At 37.6% G+C, this 16,988-nt stretch overlaps 1 protein-coding gene across 1 annotated transcript; it reads left to right on the top strand.

The window, feature by feature from the left end:
• The first annotated feature begins 2,366 nt into the window (after window positions 1-2,366).
• LOC133179177 (ankyrin repeat domain-containing protein 50-like) lies at window positions 2,367-16,441 on the top strand. The gene is made up of 3 exons (XM_061313967.1): window positions 2,367-2,557; window positions 3,759-6,290; window positions 13,978-16,441. Exons 2-3 carry the CDS (start codon window positions 3,810-3,812, stop codon window positions 15,616-15,618), a joined length of 4,122 nt encoding a protein of 1,373 aa, XP_061169951.1. The 5' UTR covers window positions 2,367-2,557; window positions 3,759-3,809; the 3' UTR covers window positions 15,619-16,441.
• Window positions 16,442-16,988: the final 547 nt, after the last annotated feature.

Below are 16,988 nucleotides of genomic sequence, written 5' to 3'. Positions count from 1 at the left end.
AACTTAAACATGCAACCACTCTAATGAACATTTCAATAAAGAATTCGGATCTCATTACTTCCTGACAACTTATCAGGCCTTGAGCTGCTCCCATGGAGTTCATGAAAATCGAGTAAAGGGCCTTACTTGACCTTAATAATTCATCTTCAGCAACGGGTGTGCTTTACATTTGAGAAAAAATTCTTAATCTCTTTACAAATAAAGACTTCACAAAAGCAATCCAATTAAACTATAATACTATAAGCCTTGACAGCTAGAGGAATGGTCGCATTCTTCTTGCGCCTGTTGGCGTATGTACAAACAATGCACCCTTAATAGCTGCATATTAAGTCTTACTGTGCGACTTTTTTGCTTGTAGAGCCGTGTATTGGGTTAACACGGGAGTGACTAGTTCACATTTGTAAATACTTTACATACATGTACTTATACCTGTACATTGACAAATTTATAGTGTCAACCTGCGGTTACCACTCACGTGTCTGGCTAACTCAGGACCCCGTCCACGGTGTTACGGCCATCATCATTAATTATATCACAGAAGTGACTGTTTTGTAAATGGTTATTTGTATTATGACAACTATTAAAAATCAATAATCTATGAATTTAACACTTGATTTCAGGAAATTATCACATAATTTTTCCAGCGCATTTTTCTTTAATTAACTCTGGTCTATTCGCCGATCGATTTGCCTAGAACATACTCAATGTGAAGGAACAATATTTGTATATTTATACATATGATACAGTAGTTTCTATCCACCACTCGATCGATGCCTTGTGGCTTTTAGAGCCAATTGTTCCGAAAGTCCTCCGGAAGATTTCTTTCCTGATCCTAGCTACTCTCCTGGGTTCTCCTGGGTAACCAGACTCACCGGCCATTTCTGATTCTGACATCCTGCCAAAAATTATGATTTGATACATCTCTTTTATTCTCAGTTATATAGCTATATTTGATAGACCGAAGTAATCAATATATTGAAGCAATTACTGTGTATTAGGGCGAACGATGGTTAATTTATCTGACCGAGAAAGACAAAAGAGTACAGTAAAAATTATTACTGGAGGGGAAAATTGATGTAGCAAAAGGACCCCCCCCCCCAAAAAAAAAACTATTTATGCACCAATGATGTACTTTATTTTGCAAGACATAACTATAATTTTTGTATTATTGCTCGATATACGGTCATTATACTTTTATTCATGAATTCTGCAACGTGGTCGTAATAATGGGTAATTTGGGGAGGGACAGAAGTCCCTCAATATTTTGATCAGCTTGGTGACGTAGAGAAAAGATAAATAATTTTGGAATTTTTGTAACCCCCCCCCCCCCGCCCATATATATTACATGTACAACATAAATTTTCGTAAATTATCTCAATTTATTTATTATGACAATCATATTGTATTCATTGTTTGTAAAACAAGGAGAGGATTTATTAAGTTGAAAGAACTTGTATCCAATCCTTTTGTATGTATTATTACAATAAAATATGTTCAAATCAAATCACCACCCCCCCTCCGAAATCGATTATCTTTCGAGTTGTTTGGTATTGGTTCTGACATTTCTCTTTCTCCAACAAAATAGAATTTCAGTTTTCATGACAAAATAAAATGAGTGTATCGAATATAATTTAGTCTTTTGTTTCGTTTCTTTGTCCAAGATTTATCTTAGCCCCCACCCATCACCCATCATCAATTTTCACGACGATTTTATACAACCCAGACCTCTGGACAAATGGAAAAGTGGAAAGATAATATTGGAAATAATTTTAATTTCGTTGTTTGGACTTTAATTAATTGAGTATGATGTAACGTTATGTTGGAATCATAAAAAGAAAATTAATTTATCATAAAACTCTGTTTAATAGAAATGTTTGTCTATCTAGGATAGATAAAATTTATACAAAAACTTTTATCCATAAAAGAACACATTAACATGCTTTTAGGACACCTAGGTAGTTCATCATTTACGACACCAAGATGTCCATTTGGCTCGTGGGTACGGCTAATACCAGTAAAACATTGTTTAACATTCCCTTATCAGCAGAATCCTTCGTCAAGGTGCGACGTGAAATGTGTCAATTAACTGATCAGTTGGATGGCGATGGAATTTTTATCCTGAGGGTAGAAGGGAAGTGAGAAAAACAAATGTTACATGATGACAATAATTACATCTATTACCGAAAGTTTACGGTTTACAGGTACGGGATTAAAAAAAGTCGATAACGTTTTCAGGTGTCTGTCATGCAAAGTAGAGTTGATTAGAACCAACCGGGCTACTGGGTTTAAAACCTAACTCCGCCTACAACGTCTAATCAACATTCTTTGTGTTGGCCTGCGATAAAAATAGAGTAGGAGAGCATGGTAAATATCTACTGAATGAAACAGTGTGTATTGAGTTTGACCAAGCACTGGACGGGAAGGAAATTGAGCTGTGTGTTTAATTAGTCTGGGACGGAATTTTATAGTTCTCTTGGCATGTTGACAATGGATTTGCATCAAATAAATTTATAAATTACTGCAATAAGCGAGGATAATTTTAAAAAGTTTTGACAGTGTAAGTATTTTTTTGTATATATAGTATATTTCTAACTTTTGTATATGAGTAGTGCTGAATTAGGAATGAAATCAATGTAATGTATAATAAATGACTGTGGTAGTTGGTATATTGGCCATTACTATTTTTGTATTTCAGCAATGCGACAAAAAGCCTTGCTGAGTTTGTATCGATTTTTTCCTCAGAAGATTGAATCTGAATGTTTGTGACTGATTTCTAATGTGTAATGCACGTGTTCTCTCAGATCCCGATCAATATTTGGTCTTGAGATATCGGCATTATTCTGTCTGACTTATCTTCAAGTTATGATATCCCAAAATATTCAAAAATCTACATATTTCCTATACCATGTACATCATTTCATTTAATATGCAAAATTGTGTTTGAGGACCTCTTAAAATCCCCCATCTCATTATAATAATATCTGGAAATTGTCTGCAATCATTTTGTAAAACGAATTATCAAAAGTACAGGCTGTCGAAATGAGTTTTCAAAAAAAAAAAAAAAAACCAAACAAAAAAAAAGAAAAAAAAACCCCAGTAGTCTGTGAGAAAATACTGCAGACTAAACAGCAGAAGGTTTACAGCTACTGAAGACATTCTTTATCGCTCTATCAACACTGTTATCCCCATCGCTTTCCCATGGCTGAAATCCAACTCGCAGCAAAAATCGACAAAGGCAGAAAGGGTCGATTATTGAACCCTGCAGATAACTGCTAAGAGTCGTCCGTGAACTAAGGACACATATGTTTTGTCACAGGAGGGGAATGTTAAATCTGAGAGTCCAGGCCCTTCGAGCATCCCCCCCCCCGTTGTAGAGGTATCAGTTTACCCCCCTTATTTTATCTGGTCCCTTATCTCGAGGTGTTATCTTAATAGGCCGCTAACGATTAATGCTAATCTGCCCCTGATTGGTAGAGGAGATAGTGTGATATATGTATGTCATTCAATGGCTTAATTCACCGCATTGTTTGGAAGATTTTTTTGTCCGTCTCTGCATCTGCTGCAGCCAGGCATTGATCAGAGTCAGGCCGGGCTAACCGTCAGAGTGCGTTATACTACGACTTTTCTATAATAGCTCATATTTGTCACCGAATGTAATTATGTCAAACCTCTGGCGTAGCCTACACTTTTAAAATATATATTACGTGTAATTGTGCTAGGATCACGCAATTATTGCACTTGATGTTTTTCTTTGACAGCGTGAGGGAGGAATACACTCCAGAAAACAGAGGAATGAACCACTCGCCACGATGACACAGTGCCTACTGAAAAAGAAGCAGTTTTTTTGTCGGGAATGGGCCTTCAGCAAGATCAACCATTGTCTGGAGAGTCGGCCTTCGTCCAAGACATGTGGGGCCCTCATTATGGGGGGCCCAGGGTGTGGAAAGACTGCAATCGGCTGCGAGCTGGTGTGGCCAACTATCCCGCAGGGTAAGCAGACGCTGCTGAACAAACGTTTGTTAGGCTACCACTTCTGTCAGGCGCATGACATCGACAGTTTATCACTCTCCAACTTCATCAGTGGACTAGTCGAACAACTGTGTAATTCCGAGCTGATAGCCGGATACTGTGAAAGGCTAGAAACTTCTGAAGCCAAACGGTTACGCCGCCCCGCTGAAATCGAACGCAACCCCGATGAGGCTTTTCAGGAACTTGTGCTGAAACCCTTGTCTTCCATTGAGCCTCCTAATCATACATTATTTCTATTAGTGGACTCAGTTGACGAGTCGTATCTACAGTCACTGAACGATCGTACGACCGGAAGTAAAACGATAGCCGAACTTCTGGCCAACAATCACACTAGTTTTCCAAATTGGCTTCTCTTAGTGTGCTCATCACGGAAGCAGAGCAAATCTGTAACTCGTATGTTCACAGGTTTCCGGAAGATAAGTCTGGATGATCTCCGGAAGTCGCACGTGGTGCGAGATGTCCAGCAATATATTCTCTGTAGACTCGACCTTGAGGAGGACCTCCGCCAACACCTAAGTCGTGACACGGCGGAAATGCTCAATCAACTTCACATCAAAAGTAATGGTTGTTTTTTGTACTTGGAGAAAGTTTTGGACGGAGTTTCAGAAAAATTCATTATGTTACGGGAGATCCGCGAAATTCCGGGGACGCTTAATGGCCTCTATCTCTGGCTATGTCAGCGGTTATTTGTGCGGAAACAATTTTCTAAAATTCAGCCAATTTTGAATGTGATTCTCGCCTCCAGAAAACCTTTAACTGAGGAACAGTTATTTTCCTGTGTGCAAACGTCAAATCTCACGCTAACAAAGGAAGATTTTGACAAGCGCATAAAACTGCTTTCAAAATTATTAATTGAGGGAAACGGGGGTACTAAAATTTTATTTCACCACAGCTTTGCTGAGTGGCTTCTGGACGTAAAACATTGTACCCAAAAGTACCTGTGTTCTGCCGCGGAAGGTCACGGCATGTTAGCGATGCATTATACTGTAAACGCTGCAAATCTCTCAACTGCTGAGGTACAGGATTTCACTTGGCATCTGGTGAGAACCAGCTTCGAGGAACCGATTCAAACATACCATCTAACTCAGTGGTTATTAGTCAGTGGCGCAGATGTAGAGAACAGTTTATCTGCCGGTGTTCCGAAAGAACAAAAAGTAGTCAAAATTTTACTGGAAGCCGGGGCTAAAATGCCGATGGATGCCGAAGAGGCAGAGTGTGCAAGTCTTCAGGCCAGCATGATTGAAGAGTCAGAATCATGTGACCAGACTTTAGAAGATGTGGACCTCCAAATCAACGAGGTGGACGGAAACGGACGGACTCTCTTGCATACTGCCGCGTACGAGGGGAATTTAGACTTAGTGAATCTTCTGTTGACAAAAGGTGCAAACGTAGAGGCGGTTGATCGTAGTGGACAGACGCCCTTAAATTTAGCTTCGCGTCAAGGTCACGGGACAGTTGTGGCCACTCTTCTCAGTGCTTCCGCGTCTGTTGATTCTACAGACTGTGAAGGATGGACTGCTTTGCGGTCAGCGGCATGGGGTGGACACACGGCCGTCGTGTGTTTACTGTTGGACTCGGGTGCGGATGTAAACTATGCTGATAAAGATCAGCGAACGGCTCTGCGGGCTGCGGCATGGGGTGGACACGAGGATATTGTACTTCGTCTATTGGAGCACGAAGCAGACGTCAACAAAGCGGACATCGAAGGTCGCACCGCGCTCATTGCCGCAGCCTACATGGGACATTCTGAAATTGTTCAGCATTTACTAGAGTACAAAGCGGATATAAATCATGAAGATTGTGATGGAAGGACGGCGTTATCAGTTGCTGCTCTGTGTATTCCAGCCAGTGAAGGACACGAAAGCGTCGTCGGCATCCTTCTGGAGCAGGGCGCCGAAGTTGACCACCAGGATAAGGACGGCATGACGCCATTGCTGGTCGCCGCGTGCGAGGGTCACCGTGACGTCTGTGAACTGTTGTTGGAGTGGGATGCGGACATTGATCACGCAGATAAGAGTGGTCGAACGGCTTTACTGGCCGCAGCATCAATGGGTCACGCGAAAATTGTATATCAGCTTTTATTTTGGGGTTGTGCTGTGGACACGATAGACTCCGAAGGAAGAAATGTCCTCAGTATAGCTGCTGCCCAAGGGAACGAAGATACGGTGCGCCAGCTGCTTGAACGAGGTTTAGATGAAATGCACAAGGACAATGCTGGATGGTCTCCCCTTCACATGGCGGCGTATGAGGGACATCAAAAGGTAAATGTACAATATTGTACTTATTTAATTCATGCCCGGAGTATAACAACCTACATATTATAATCTAAGCTTGGTAACTGGTCCAAGAACCAAAAGAATGGTATAAAATATTTAAATGAGCTTTAATGATTTTGTGAAAATAAAAACTTGGTCTGCACCTTTGTGAAAATTGAAATAAAAAATATTGTATATATTTATGGACATTTATGAATGACCGTCATTATTTAATACCTATCCTTACAATATGTAAAGTAAGACCACGTAATACGTCATAAATATAACCTATGATTTATTATTGGTAGTACATCTCGGGTGAATCTACCTTTATCCCTGCCAAGTGTCCATTTCAACATTCCTATGCAAAAACATTTCTTTGAGAAAGGATCGATTTCACCACGGTTATTGGATACTCGTTACCGCCTAAGTGTTTTTGTCAATGTAAAAAAAACTTAGGATTGCTTTTTATTTCATTCAGTATTTTTTTTTCTAGTCGTCTGTGGTTTTTATACACCTAAGTGTCTTATTTAACCAAGGTGCACTCCTGTGTGACTTGCGGGAACCAAATACCAACCTCTGTTTACATTATGCAAAGTTATTTTTTGATACGCAATAATTGCATAATAGATGAAATGTTTAATTTTAGATCTTATGTAGAATCTATTGTTTTTAAAAAGTGGGATGGGGGTTCTAGAAAAATTATTTAAGGACATATTTTTGTTTATCTATTTTAAATAAGAAATTCTCCAGTATGGGGCGACAAATTCTAGTGGGTGACACAATATCAGTCCATATTTCAGCAGTAATCAGACCTTAGACGCAATTTTATCGATGCTTAAAAATTAACTTTCCTATTTATAATTCGGACATTTATTGAGTTCACAGTTCTACCTGTTCATATGGTATTGAATTTATATTCACCGAATTTTAAATTGTTAATGAACGATAATATCGATATTTATATAATGCTGTGGATTCCGTATCCATTTAGAAAAGAAATAATCAGATTTTGACTTTGAATGCAGAACAAAGGATTATGTAATAGCCAAAATTCCAAAATAAACATTATTGTTCAGGTTGACTGTTGTTAAAACATCTGAAGTGGCGACCTATACCACTAAATGTTTAAAACAAATTTAGGAGTCCTTTAATAAATTCTGACGTGTTATCGGCGTAAAAACGAATATTGTCAGTCTTTTAAGTTACATGTTCATTGTAAGTACTTTAACTCGACATGCACATGTGACTTTGATCTGTTAGGTATGTGCAGTGGTTGCAAAAAGGCCCTGATAAGGACTGTGTAAAATTCCTTGTTCTTGACCCAGAGAGGCCTAGCTCAGATGATCACATACCAAAAATGACAAACAGGAATTTACAGGGTCAGAGGTTAATCAGGCAGAGTTTTTAATTAGACATGTCTCAGTAGGAAAACAATTGTTTTTAAATAAAAGACCAACATGCTTCTGAAATATTTAATCTGAATTCAGAGTTGTCATTCCAGGACATTGAAACTTAACATTAGAGGAAGATAATTGCTTATCAATGGCGAGTTTATGAATAAAGTTAAAAAAAAAAGATAAAGCCCTGCCAAATTGTAATAACAAACCAACTTTCATTTTAGAGATACCAATCAGTTTAAGACACAATTTTCGTGTTTTGTGTATTTTTACAGGTCTACATGCAGAGTTTTTATCGGGAGGTTGATTCAGTGTCTGTTAGATCTTTTAGAAACTTGACAACTCACAGCTGATTTCATCCTCTGTTGTTTAATCTGACATATCTATCTCAGTTCATTTAACAAACCCGGTCTGGTAGGTCTAATTATATAGGACGATTCCCTGTGCATTCTGGTGATAGCAGGAAAATGTTTAATAGCTTAACGATTTTTTTATTCCACCTGTAATTAGAGAAGTAAATTAAAGAAATATAACTGAGTTTGCAACATTTTTAATGATCTGGAAAGCTGGCGAACCAGAATGGGAAAAGCAGGTGTATAGACTCTAAAAAAGTAGCACAGAATTGCTTCTGGTTGTAGAATTTGTGACTCAAATAAAAGTTACGTAATCGTTGCTGTTGCATGAGTGGTTTTAATTATCACAGCGCATGGTTTATTAAGAATATAAAACCTAACTTAAATAGCCATTTTATTCTGTCCAACCAGCTACTGATGTAAATTTTTAGGAGAAAAATATTTAGGAAGTAGGAATGCAAATAAAAGAGGGAAAGCGTGTAGGATTTTAGGGTGAATGGCGCGGACAGAGCCAGTGTGGTATGATCGTTATGTACAGACAACTAAAACAATTCCATTGTTTGCTTTCCACTCTCAGTGTTTCTAAAAACAGCTTTATTTGGCAGGATCTAATGAGTATACTTGTCTTGTTTGGTAATGGACAGCGAGTACACAGAATTGTTGATGAGTAGAACGATTGCCGGACATCTCATTTATTGATGAGCATTTTATCGATTTCTCTGTGTAGTTAAACTCACTATATTTACACAATTTAAGGTCTCATTTGCTAAATGTCATTAATGTTTGTAACTATGGGGAACGCTAAAAAGTGGAAAATAACATTCTGACAAAAACGACGTTTTATATGACGTTAATTTGAAGGCAGTCGAGTTGTTTTTTTTTATTGGGCATGTAAACAATTTCAAATTCTATCTAAATAAGGGACAGCGGGGCATCAGCAGATGTTAGAAATATTCTTTGTTTCTAGCTTTCTGTCCCAATCCTTAATTTTGGTATCAATAGATACTGGCCTCTAACATAAGCTTGTGAGGTCGACATCAGGTATGATGTAGCAATCAATCTTCCTGGAGGTAAATTAATTATCTCTCTGCACACCTGAAAGCCAGGTAAAACTATGGAGGAAAATTCGTATGAACCAGCTAACTAGTTCGAGATTTTAAATATTTCAGAATTAAACGACAAAAATAAAGCGCTATCGCTATTATTGAAATGCTTTCAAGATGCATATTGTAGTTTATATCACGGCTGATTAACTTCAGCTGTGGTCTAGGCCGGAGGAGGAAAATTTGGTCCTGTTTTAATTTCCCCTTACTTGATTGGACAGCTGAGATTGTTAATAACATGTCAAGTAAAAAAAAACGCTGACTTTGATCTCAACGAACGTGCTGCACTATGTTTACACGTGTTTGCATGTTTCACCACTCTTTGTATATAGCAGTTAGCAGCGATACATTAAATCGCCTGGACAGCAGGCTTTTACAGTATCTTTGTTAGAAATCCTGACGGTTTAAATGTAGATTACTGTGTTCTGTTTACTTATTTTTCTGACATGTGATGGACTTATTTCACCCAGATACTTACGTAGTGTGATTTATTCCCTTCTGTAGCCCTCACACTGAGTACAATTTAACCTCCCTCGCACCTGTTGGATAAGAATTATCTATCTCTATATTCACCTGTCAAATCTAGCTTTATTGTCTGTGCTGACGATGAAATTCAAATTGATAAAGTAAAGTAATCACCAGTAAAAATGAGAAGTAGGACGTTAAGCAGCAGCAGACGTTTTAGTCAGATTGAGGTTCGCGATGAGTCAGTTCAGGTGTGATTGATTGATCCTCCACAGGTGAAGAGGGGGTCACACATTGTCGTCCGCCAGGTCACACTTAGCAATAGTCTCATTAGCTGGTATAAGCGGTGCTCTGACACATTTGTGATTTTTCAATAAAAAGGCAATGACCCATTCTACACATGTAGACAATTTACCAAAAATTTTATATTGAATCTGTTGCGACGTTATTTTAAGGTTCATAAACCCTCTGCTCACTCAAACAAAATGTAGCTTTAACTTTTATGATTTTCCTTAAGAAATCTACTTTATAAGTAAAATACAAACAATTCTATCATAGCTTGCGGGCAGAATTAAACAAATAAGACATTTCAACTTGACAAATGTATAAAGGAATAATAGGCATTTATGTAATAAAGAGTTATCTCTCTTATCAGAGTATAAATGAACCTTAAGGTCTGACGACACGTTCCTCTGTTTTGTTTGTCAGGCTTTGTAATATATAAATCTTCTCATTTCTAAACTGTTTTCAAAATGTCTTAAAAAGAAAATACACCAAAAACTGTGATATTGACAATTCAAGTGATTTCGAATAGAATATTATAGGAAACACTATCCTCTGGTATTGTCATGTTGTAAATTTTGAATTTACCGGCAGACAGTTAATACAGATTTTTCAACCTGACAACTTCATGAGAGTATCTTGCACAAATACCTGGTAAGACATTAATTTTTTTTTTTTTGTGAGGAAATTTGTTAAAAAAGCAGTACTTCAATGACAAATTCTCGGAAATATTATTATTGAGGAAGCTGCGTCAGACCTAACAAAATAGAAAAATTATTTTGGATCTTTTTTATATAACTTCGACGCAATAAAATGCCAAGTTAAATCTTGCATATCTTTATGAAAAGTATACGACTTATGAATGCTTTTGGTTACAAGAATGTTTAGAAGTTGTATTGCCTGCTGAATTTGTCTGTTAATTAGTGGTTTTCTTTGTGGATCTTTGATGATAGACACTGACAAGAGAACATGGATCAGTTCTGGCAGATACCACTCTCTGTTGATCAACATTGTTACATCCCTGTCAGAGTGTGCTAACATTTCTTTTTTTTCTATTTTGGCACGTTACAAAGCTTTCGTTAAGTACAGCTTCCACCAAACTCTACAAATTGTCGGTAGATGTCGGTTATTGGATTCGCCTTGAGCATGTTCAAACCTCTTCATCTGATATATCAAGTTTTTATACTTGGTCATAAGAATGGCTTGATTTACGTACAAGCAATTTGAGAACGTTATTATCAGAAAATGGAGAAATACCATGGAATCTAGATTTTAATCATGATATCAAAATTTCTTTGTGTTCTCATTTGATAGACTCCGTATAGAAAGAGTCCATTTTTGTCTGAAGTTGGCACATTTTGCTTGCTGCATATATTTAATCGGATAGAATTGATCAGCCATACTTCACACTTGAAAAGACTTACTGCACACTTATGGGAATTATAGCTTTGTCAGATTAAGTAGATTAAGCCGATTTGCATTTTAACAAAAAAAAAATCTATTGGATTTGCCAGCACCAACTCTTTTAATACAATCTATCTGCTCTTTTGCAGTATTAAATGAAAAAAGAAGTGTAAATCGGTGCGTTCTTTTCAAAATGAATTTAAATGCTAAAAATAAGGGGTCTACATTTAGAAGAAATTTCCTTATAACTTTTCATTCGTTTTCTCATTAATTTGAAGTAAATGACAGTTTACCTGAAGGCCAAAGTAAACAGACGATTACGACACCCGGAAAACAGTTTCCCCTCGACTTCCTGTGGATAATGCTAATTTGACATTAAAGTCTGTCCCCTGCCGTTGAATTAGGTCAGTATGTTAACTGACAATGCACGCTGTTGATCTTGAAGGATATCCCATAACCTGATAACAGTAACTGCAGTTTGTCATGAAAGTTTGCAGTTTTCTTTGAACAGCTGCTGAAAAGTGCAATATATACATGTATAGAATAGAATATGTTTATTCACCAGTCAAGGGCCCTCAGGAGGCATATACAATTATTTCAGAATGATTACATATAAATAATATTAAAGTATATTGTAATATGAAAGAATATAAATCATATCTATGTTTCTGGGTTTTTTTGATTGACTTTGCATCAGGCTCCTGTATATATGCTATGTACCCTCATCCCCTTTGTTTGTGTCCAATTCTCAGAAAACGCACCGGTTTACTTCTGTAACAGTTGTGATGCCGCGCATTAGCTTAGGCTAAGTAATTTTGATATGGAGAGTTTGATACTTATGCATTATGCCTTCGTGAAAAAGCTTTAATGACGTATTGACAACACCAAGTTGTTCCCCAACTCTTTCATACATACATGTATGTGGACTTGTGATTGGATTTGACATTCCGGGTCAATTATCCTTTGTATAGAGATAATAAGCTTGATAAATCACCCTTCATTATCTTTTCTTTCATTCATAAAGGTGGTTATCATGTCAAGACAACAGACAAACAACAGAACCTGGGGTATGGGTAAACAGTCCTGTGTAAACAGTAGTTATCATATACCACAAATACTGTGTATTGTAAACATAACTATCACGTGATACATGTACAACAGTGGAGCCATATCAAAGAGTACAGTGTTCTTGTTCAGTTCGTCTGTAAATATTTTTTTTTTGAATGCTACTCCATTTGTGGTTTTGGTCCGATTTCAATCATACATGACATAAATGTCGACTACATCATATTGAATGGTTCTGTTTATAATTTTTTTTAATTTTAATGAACGGTGTTCACATATTTTTTAACAACGAAATGGTGAATTTAAATTATTCCAAAGTGCAGAATGAAGATGAAACACGGTAAAATGGTAGACTACAGCAAAGATGCATAATTCGATATCGATTTTTTAATATTTGATTATCGCTTATGTCATGGTTACAGAAGGTAAATAATCTATGGTCCTTAAAATTATTTCAAACTGTTACACTTCCCGCAGAAATGAAATGCGGTTCAGTTCTAGAATACATAAAGAAAATCTTTCTGATTGTAGTTCGTTAGAAGGTGTGTCCTTGCTTACAAAACATAAATAAATCTATTGAATTATTTCAAAATCATATTTCTATTTTAGTTTTGTCTGATTTTCATGAAAAATTATACATATGTAGAATAAGCAAAGTAACAATTCTGTAGAATATATAAAATTGTATTGTCGTGGTGGCTGGAAATGGAACTATTTTTATAAAAGATTCATATGTTGTAAACTTACTTGCATCATAATATTTAGGTCTATAGCTTCATCAGAAGTTTGATTTCCTCTGTTTTGGAGCAAATCTTCGAATACTGAAACCGTGCTGTATATTAAGAGTGATTTCATGCAGTGTAAATGCAGAAATGATGCAGGATTAAACCGAAGAAAATGTAAAGTGAACGATATTATACATTAAACTTGAACAAAGTTTACAAAATGCACAACACACTCCAGTCTAAGTAGATTGCATGTCTATTTGTTCTTTTTTCTTGTTTGTTGGTTTCGTTACCTTCCTGTTGGTATACAACGCTGAACTCTCCTGCTCCCCGGAAATAATTAGATTCCCGCCCAGCTCTAAAACTTATTGATTTTTGTTACTGTTTTGCAGAATTATGCCTTTATATAATGTGCAAGCTTGTTTAATGGTGTAGCTTTTGTAATAATGATGAAAGAGCAACAGCAAACCTAAAAAAAAAACGCTATTTCTATTTTTTTAAAAGCTTTTTAAAATTTGATTAAAAGGCAAATATTTGTTCCTTGAAGTCAATTAAAAAAGCTTCTTCGATTGACAGTTACACAAAGAAATCCTAGGATTATTGTGTTTAATTCAAAACGGCATTAATTCAAGTCAAAACTGTTATTGGTTTTGACTGTACTAAATATACCCCAAGAACTTTTCCATTGATCAAATTTGTATCCCTTGTCCAAAGATTGAATAGAAGATTAACTTTTGGTTAAAACCTCAAGGTGCTTTCTTTACGTAAATGGTCATAAATGGTATGAAATAATGATAAATTTTACTTCATTCTAAAATAATTAATGATTATTAACGTCTTGTGGGATTTAAATTAGGAAAAATTCTTTAATGACTCTCATAATTTATTTTTTGCAGGTGGCAGAGTGCCTTCTGGAGTTCTGCGCAAAAGTCAACGAGAGCGACAACGATGGCCGACATCCATTGGTTCTAGCTGCACAGGAAGGACACCTAGCGGTGGTACGCTGTCTCGTGGAGCATGGCGCCACAGTTGATCACAAGTCACATGACGGGAAGACTGCGCTACGAGTGGCTGCTCTGGGCGGTCACTTAGATGTTGTCGAGTGCCTCATGTCGTGCAACGCAAATATTAATTACAAAGACTTGGATGGAAGATCTACTCTATACCTATTATGCCTTGAAAACAAGGCTGATATGGCTCTTTTTTTGCTGGAAAATGGTGCCGATGCTGAATGTACCGATTTAGAAGGAAGAACGGGGCTGCACATTTCAAGCTGGCAAGGTCACACTGAGGTTGTACAGCATCTTCTGAACTATGGAGCACAGGTTAATGCCGTGGATAACGACCGGCGATCTGCTCTTCAGTCCGCGGCATGGCAGGGACACGATCAAATCGTCCGTCTCTTACTGCAGAAAGGTGCCACCGTGGATCACACTTGCAACCAGGGCGCCACTGCTCTCTGCATTGCAGCACAGGAAGGACACGAAGATGTAGTCAGAACTCTCTTACAATTCAAAGCCAATCCAAATCACGCAGATCAGTTTGGTCGGACGCCGGTGAAAGTTGCAATAAAAAGTGGACATTCCAGTGTGTGTCGGTTATTGGAAGAATACGGCGCTGTTGCGCCAAGCTGCAAAAGCAGTCGAAGTAATTCGTCAGCCTCCAGTAACGACACTAAACCTACAAATACAACCGGTGGCGTAACTTCAGGGGTCATAGTTAATGGCAGCCAGCTCAATAGCTCGCCTTCCGATTCCCCCGACTCAACCTTTGACCGACGTAAGTCGTACGCTTCTAACAATTCTTCCAAGTCGTCCAGTAATTTTACTTCTTCTACAAATCAGAGTGCCCACAGCTCCAATATGCATGGAGGTAGTGACTGTCTGACATTTACACAGCAGCTTCAGCAGTGTTCAATGAGCCGAAACCGACCGCGCCCAGCCAGCCGTGTCCTGTCCCCGGTAAGTGAACCTCAGACCCCCGTACAGTCCCCTCCTCTCTCGCCAATGGTTGAGGTTCACAATGAATTGAATAATATCCACAGCCAGATCTCTCCTTCTACCGAAAGAAATTTAAACCAGTTTGCACCTGTGAAATACTCAAACAACAAACAACAGGAAATAACGGCAACCATCAATATTATCACCAACCCAAACGCCGAGTTCGCAGACGACCCGGTTTGGCAAATTAACCCTTTACATTTCAAGAATATCAAAAGCGACCTTGAGAAACTTCGTCTGAAACAAAGTCCGGTGAAGGAGCAGCCTTCCAAGCTCATCATGGGACAGAGTGCGCTGCGATCACCGGAAATGAGACGGAAGAGAAACGGGATAGTTACGAACCCAAACGTAACAAAAAGTCTCGGGATCAACAGTCCCAATATCGGTAAACTGTCCAGTATTGACCACAGCCAATGCAAACTTAATGGGGTTAACGATCCTGTGTCAAATGGAATCATGCCTGCTCCGATGTGCAATGGACATCAAGGCGCAGTTCGACCCAACGGCCTACCGCTTAAAAAAGAAACTCCACTCTAGAGAATTAGGATATATCTGTTTGTATCACTATATTCAGATGATTTTTACCTTTAGTTAACGTTCACAAGAAGTATAGATATTTATTGTAAAATTGCAGTAATTACCAGACAAATGGACGATGTGATGAACAAGCTGGTCTCTGTGATATTAGCATACAGAATACTCTTTTGTGGATTGGAGGTGACTACAACAGGCGAATCACGTGGACAAGCTTTCCTATATAACTTCATGCTGGATGGTCGGCGTACAGACCTATTGTTTTGAAAACTTCATCTGACATTTCTTTCAGTGAGCATGTGTTTGATAAAAGGTGCTTCTATTCGTAGTGAAATAACTTTGTAACAAAGTATTTAAAAATATTATCCGAATGATCGCTATGCAAACTATTCAAGCTGAGTTCCTGTGCAATATCATTGTCAACAGACTGTAACATTGTATATCCATGAGGGAACGATCGTTAATTATACCAGTGCTAAACTTTTGATGCGGTATGAGTCCCATTTCACTTCAACAGACACGTTTTTTTTGTTGCTTGTAAATATAACTGGCATCAGTGTTTTCGTTTTGTAGCAAAGCTACAGATATCACTACAATGTATCTTTTTGTGCTATGTTATAGCTATTTCGTGCTACATTAACACGCTTTAATTACTGTGTATTGTCTAGTCATTATGCCATACCTGATGAATTCCGTCTGATCAGCTGTATATGTGGTTATGTTGGAGATACTTTGTTCTCATTTGATTCTGCTTGTTGATGATTGTTAATACACTGCTTAAATTCATATTTAAAAAAATGTAATAAATGATTTTGAAATCTTTTGATTTGATTTATTTGGTTCTCAACACAATGAAAACTGTGGAACAATCTTGGAACTGTTTGTCTGTCCGTCCTACGTGGATGAGATCCAAGGATCTTTGTGATATATCCAATCAGGGGAGAAATTAGACACAGTAAAGTAGACACACGTAAAGATATGAAAATTAGACTTTTCATGATTGAATATCATCACATTATCATAGCATCCTTGGGTAGTGTAGATTCTAAATTGATCAAATCAAGGTAGGGTGGGCTAATTTTTACATTGAAATATATAGGAAAAATCTTTGAAAATCTTTTTCTCATGAACCACTGAGCCAGAAAAGCTGAAACTTATGTTGAAGCATCTTTGGGTAGTGTAGACTCTAAATTGTTCAAATCATGACCCTCGGAGGTAGGACGGGGCCTCAATAAGGAATCAAAGTTTTACATTGAAATATATAGGAAAAATCTTTGAAAATCTTTTCCCCATGAACCACTGAGCCAGAAAAGCTGAAACTTATGTGGAAGCATCCTGGGATAGTGTAGATTCTAGTTTGTTGAAGTCATGTC

The sequence above is a fragment of the Saccostrea echinata genome, unplaced genomic scaffold (assembly GCF_033153115.1).
Source record: "Saccostrea echinata isolate AGI-Se365-2 ecotype Australia unplaced genomic scaffold, CSIRO_AGI_Sech_v1 ptg000004l, whole genome shotgun sequence".
Taxonomy (NCBI): domain Eukaryota; kingdom Metazoa; phylum Mollusca; class Bivalvia; order Ostreida; family Ostreidae; genus Saccostrea; species Saccostrea echinata.
This window is presented reverse-complemented; position numbering and strand designations above follow the sequence as displayed.